General features: G+C 53.8%; 1 protein-coding gene across 1 annotated transcript in view; it reads left to right on the top strand.

Annotated features, from left to right (window-relative positions):
- The window catches only part of COL16A1 (collagen, type XVI, alpha 1), a 29,214-nt gene extending 27,674 nt beyond the window's left edge, over positions 1 to 1,540 (top strand). Inside the window, exon 55 of the mRNA XM_010000600.1 lies at positions 1,311 to 1,540. Coding sequence (XP_009998902.1) covers positions 1,311 to 1,540 — 230 coding nt within the window. The remainder of the gene's footprint in view (positions 1 to 1,310) is intronic.
- Positions 1,541 to 1,899: the final 359 nt, after the last annotated feature.

The following is a 1,899-nucleotide window of genomic DNA, read 5'->3' as shown; positions in this document are numbered from 1 at the left end:
ACTGGTCTCTTTGGGATTGAGTGATGCTGGTTGGGTGCAGTCCTGGTGAGGGAGGGCTGTTGGGGCCAGAGGCAGGGACCAAAGGGCTGCAGCACAGATCCTGAGCTCTCTGGGGGTGTCTGCACTGTGCTCTTGCTCCTGCATTTTGTTCTTTCCTCCCCAGACATGTTTGATAGGACCAGGTCAGGCCGCATCGACGTGTACGGCTTCTCAGCCCTGCTGCACTTCATCCAGCAGTGGAGGAACCTCTTTCAGCAGTATGACAGAGACCAGTCAGGCTCTATCAGCTTCAGTGAGCTCCAGCAAGGTGGGTGAGGGGCTGATACACCACCCTGGCCCTTACTGAGCTCACCAGGGCTGGCTGTTCCCCTCTGCTGGGTGTTTATTTCCAGCCCAGCTTGGTGGCTCCTCCCAGTACCATCCCTGCTCAGTGTCTTTTTGCTCCAAGGTGTGTCCCACACTGCCCTGGCTGCAGACTATGCGCTCAACCAGTCATGACAGAGCTGTTGCTGAGCCCTCCCATGGGGCAGGAGACAAGAAGCTGCAGAAGGGCTGTAGTGTGAGCTTCCTTCCTTAAGGAAACCCAAAATGCAGCCCCGTGTGGCTAAATCGTGTTTTCTGGGAGGAGCTCTTGGGTGTGTGTGTCTGATGGAGGGGAAAAATGTCTGGAATTCCTGCGTTGGTTTGGTTCCTCCCTCTGGAGAGCCGTGGCCACACACACCCACTGGGGTGGTGGGAGATGGGACCCTGTGCCAGCACAGGGGAGAGAGGGCAGAGGAGGGCAGGGCCTCCCAGCAGGAGGGTTTAATCTTAGTGTGTGTACACACACACACACACAGAGTGACAGTGTCTCTAGTTTATGTAGGGGTGGGTATATATATATATATATATATATGTGCACACACCTTTTTCCTTTTCACCTCCATGTATCACACTAGAGAGAGAGTCTGTCACTCTGTGTGTATATATATATATGCACACACCACCCTCCCCCCATATATACACTAGAGAGCAAGTCTGTCAATCTGTGTGTGTATATATATACATCTATACATATACATACCCCCATGTATAACACACTAGAGAGCCTGTCACTGTGTGTGTGTGTGTGTATACACCCATATATACTCCCATGTGTAACACTAGAGAGCCTGTCACTGTGTGTGTGTGTGTATATACACCCATATACACTCCCGTGTGTAACACACTAGAGAGCCTGTCACACTGTGTGTGTGTATATACACCCATATACACTGCCGTGTGTAACACTAGAGAGCCTGTCACTCTGTGTGTGTGTTTCTCGCCCTCAGCTTTCTCCCAGATGGGCTATAACCTGAGCCCCCAGTTCAGCCAGCTGCTGCTGTCCCGCTACGCCCAGCGCTCCCCCAGCCCCAGCATCCAGCTGGACCACTTCATCCAGATGTGCATGCAGCTGCAGAGCAGCACCGACGCCTTCCGCGAGAAGGACACGGCGCTGGCGGGCAGCGTCCGGCTGAGCTACGAGGACTTCCTCACCATGGTGGTGACCCGCATGCTGTGACACTCTCAGCTCAGGGCCAGGAGCTCCAGGGGGGCTCTCCTGGAGCAGCTCCATGCTGAGGGTTTGCTTCCCGAAGAGTGAGTTGTTCCCCTGAGCTTTCCAGCCTGCTGGAGCCCTGCTGAGTCTGGTTCGTTGTCCTCATGCCAAACTGGAGTTCTGTTCTAGGGCTGCTCTGGGCAGCAGCCAAACCAGTAGCCTGTGCCATGCCTCCCAGGAAGCACTCAGACTTGCCCTCAACAAACAAAAAGTCATACTTAAACCCTCTCCTTGGCAGGATGGCTGTGGTGCAACATCCCTTTCTAGGCATGTTTTTGGGGACTCTGTGGTGACCTGAGCTGTCATTTAATGAGCAGCATGAA

Source organism: Chaetura pelagica, unplaced genomic scaffold (genome assembly GCF_000747805.2).
Source record: "Chaetura pelagica isolate M959 unplaced genomic scaffold, ChaPel_1.0 scaffold676, whole genome shotgun sequence".
Classification (NCBI taxonomy): Eukaryota; Metazoa; Chordata; class Aves; order Apodiformes; family Apodidae; genus Chaetura; species Chaetura pelagica.
The sequence above is the reverse complement of the archived record's forward strand: the minus strand, read 5'-3'. Positions and strand labels throughout refer to the sequence as shown.